The sequence below is a fragment of the Frankliniella occidentalis genome, unplaced genomic scaffold (genome assembly GCF_000697945.3).
Source record: "Frankliniella occidentalis isolate FOCC.00 unplaced genomic scaffold, Focc_3.1 Scaffold37, whole genome shotgun sequence".
Classification (NCBI taxonomy): Eukaryota; Metazoa; Arthropoda; class Insecta; order Thysanoptera; family Thripidae; genus Frankliniella; species Frankliniella occidentalis.
The window spans coordinates 186,819-188,855 of record NW_026267167.1 but is presented as its reverse complement, the minus strand read 5'-3'; the positions used below and the strand labels follow the sequence as shown (position 1 = coordinate 188,855).

The 2,037-nt window shown below is 65.3% G+C and overlaps 1 protein-coding gene across 1 annotated transcript in view; it reads right to left on the bottom strand.

Annotated features, from left to right (window-relative positions):
* The window catches only part of LOC127749171 (disks large 1 tumor suppressor protein-like), a 28,977-nt gene that overhangs the window by 1,085 nt on the left and 25,855 nt on the right, over window positions 1-2,037 (bottom strand). Inside the window, exon 3 of the mRNA XM_052266300.1 lies at window positions 652-770. Coding sequence (XP_052122260.1) covers window positions 652-770 — 119 coding nt within the window. The remainder of the gene's footprint in view (window positions 1-651; window positions 771-2,037) is intronic.

Here is a 2,037-nt window from a genome sequence, read left to right as displayed (position 1 = left end):
GGAGGGGGCTGAAAACAAAGGATGCTGCCGCACAGCCTCATTTGAGTACGCGGGGCACATCTTTACGACCCGCCGCCGCTTGGGGGCAGCTGCACGACGGCCTGCGTGGCCTCGTCGGCGAGCTGCTCGGCCTGCCACGCGATTGCAATTTACGTCAGCAATAAAACTCCCATTGCGGGGGCTTCTCGGTGAGTTCCTCTCTCTCTCTCTCGATTCGGTCGCGCCCCCGCGTCCGCCGGGCCCCGCGCGCCCGCGCCCCGCGCACCCGCCGGGCACCGCGCCCCAGAGCCCAGCGCCCCGCGCCCTACGTGCTCTTCGAGGTCCCCGTCTCCAACTCCTTCGGGAACATACAAAGAGGAGCCCCTTCCCCCCTTCCTCTCTCCGCTGCGCCCTGCTGGAGAACAAGAGAGGTAACCTCGTGGTGCTTTGGGCCCTTCGGGTTCGGGCTGCTGCTCTGTCTGCGCGGTGGTGGTCCGACAATCTATATGCCGCACAAAAGGCCATGGGGAGTTTCATCTCGCTCAGGACGAGTTCAGGACATACTCGTGCACGCGGGCAGATACGAGGGCGCGCCGTTTGTTTCCCCTAGAGCTGCTCCTCCCTGACCCGAGCGGCGGGCGGCGGTATGGTGCTTGCACCGGCGACACTCACCTCGCCGATGAAGCCGCTCGACTCCTCCCACTTGTTGGCGATGCGGATGGTCTCCGCCGTCTTCTCCTGGACCGACTTACTCTCGTTCAAGAGCGTCAGCTCGTAGAACTCTTGAATGTCTGCAACACACGGGAGAGGAACGGCGTTCAGTTAGAGGAGGGGCCGGCAGCAGGAGTCGTGTGAAAAGGAGTTGAAAGGCTCGCTCAATGCTTTTGCGCCCCTCTGCAGAGACTAGGCTGCAAGAAAAAAAAAGATGGGGGAAAGTAATCTCCCGTGAGGCAACAGTGTGTTCTGTTTGGCGCTGTCAGAGGTGAAAACAGAGAAAAAGAAAACAGCGAGAAATGCCCGGAGAAATGAAAGCGTCTGTCTCCTTCTCTCGACAACTCTTCAGGTGGACAAAGTTCCCGCCTCGAGTAACTCTGGCAGGTAGGCCCGCGGTTGCACCTTGGGGGGCGCTCCGGTACCCACCGTCATCGGGGGGCTCCAGCAGCCCGGACATGCCGGTGCGCAAGGGGGGAGACGCCGACAGCGGGTACAGCTCCATCCTCGGACCGGACGGAGACCTCGCCGGCGTCCACGACGGGGCCAGCTCGGGCCCGGGCTCGGCGGCGATCCTAAAGTCCGGCAGCGTGTCGCGCAGGTAGCGCAGGCTACCGGTCGGCTCCACCTCGGCCTGCACCTCCATGCTGACGGTGGCGGCCTGGCCGGCCGACGGCGACCTGGTCAGCAGCGCGATGGCCGGCGGCGGCAGGGGCGAGCGGCCGCCGCTCGTGGTGAGCAGCGTGTCCAGGTCGGTGATGACGGCCGACGCGGAGGTGCTGCGCGCGTGCTCCGCGGCCAGCCAGCGCTCGGTGCGCTCCTGGCGGCGCTGGTGGCGCAGGCGCCGCCGCTCGGCCTGCTCCTCGGCCTCCTCGTCCAGCCTGCGGCGCGCGCGCGCCCGCCGGCACGCCGGGCACCAGGCCGCCTCGGCGCGCGCCTCCTCGACGGCTCCCCTGCGGCGCAGCGCGCACGCCATGTGGTACAGCGCCATGGCCCCGGCGAGGGCCCCGGCGGCCCGCTCCTCACGCCACGCGGCGGCCCTCCTGGCGGCGCGCCAGCCCGCGCCCCGCCGCGGACACGCGGGGCATGGCGTCGACCGGGACGCACCCCTCTAACGAGGAAAAAGTTGTCGATCCGACACGATGCGCTCGCGCGCGCCAAAACCAGCAAAGCTGGCGGAAAGTGTCGGCAAAAAAAAATTAGGACATTAAAAAGATGAGAAAAATAATCACTCCAACTTCGACTTCAACCTTTTTTCATAACTGACAAACATCGCGAGCAGTATGGAATTTTCTAAACCTAAATAACTAAAGGCGAACAGAGTCGCCGCGCAGCTCCCCGGCGGGG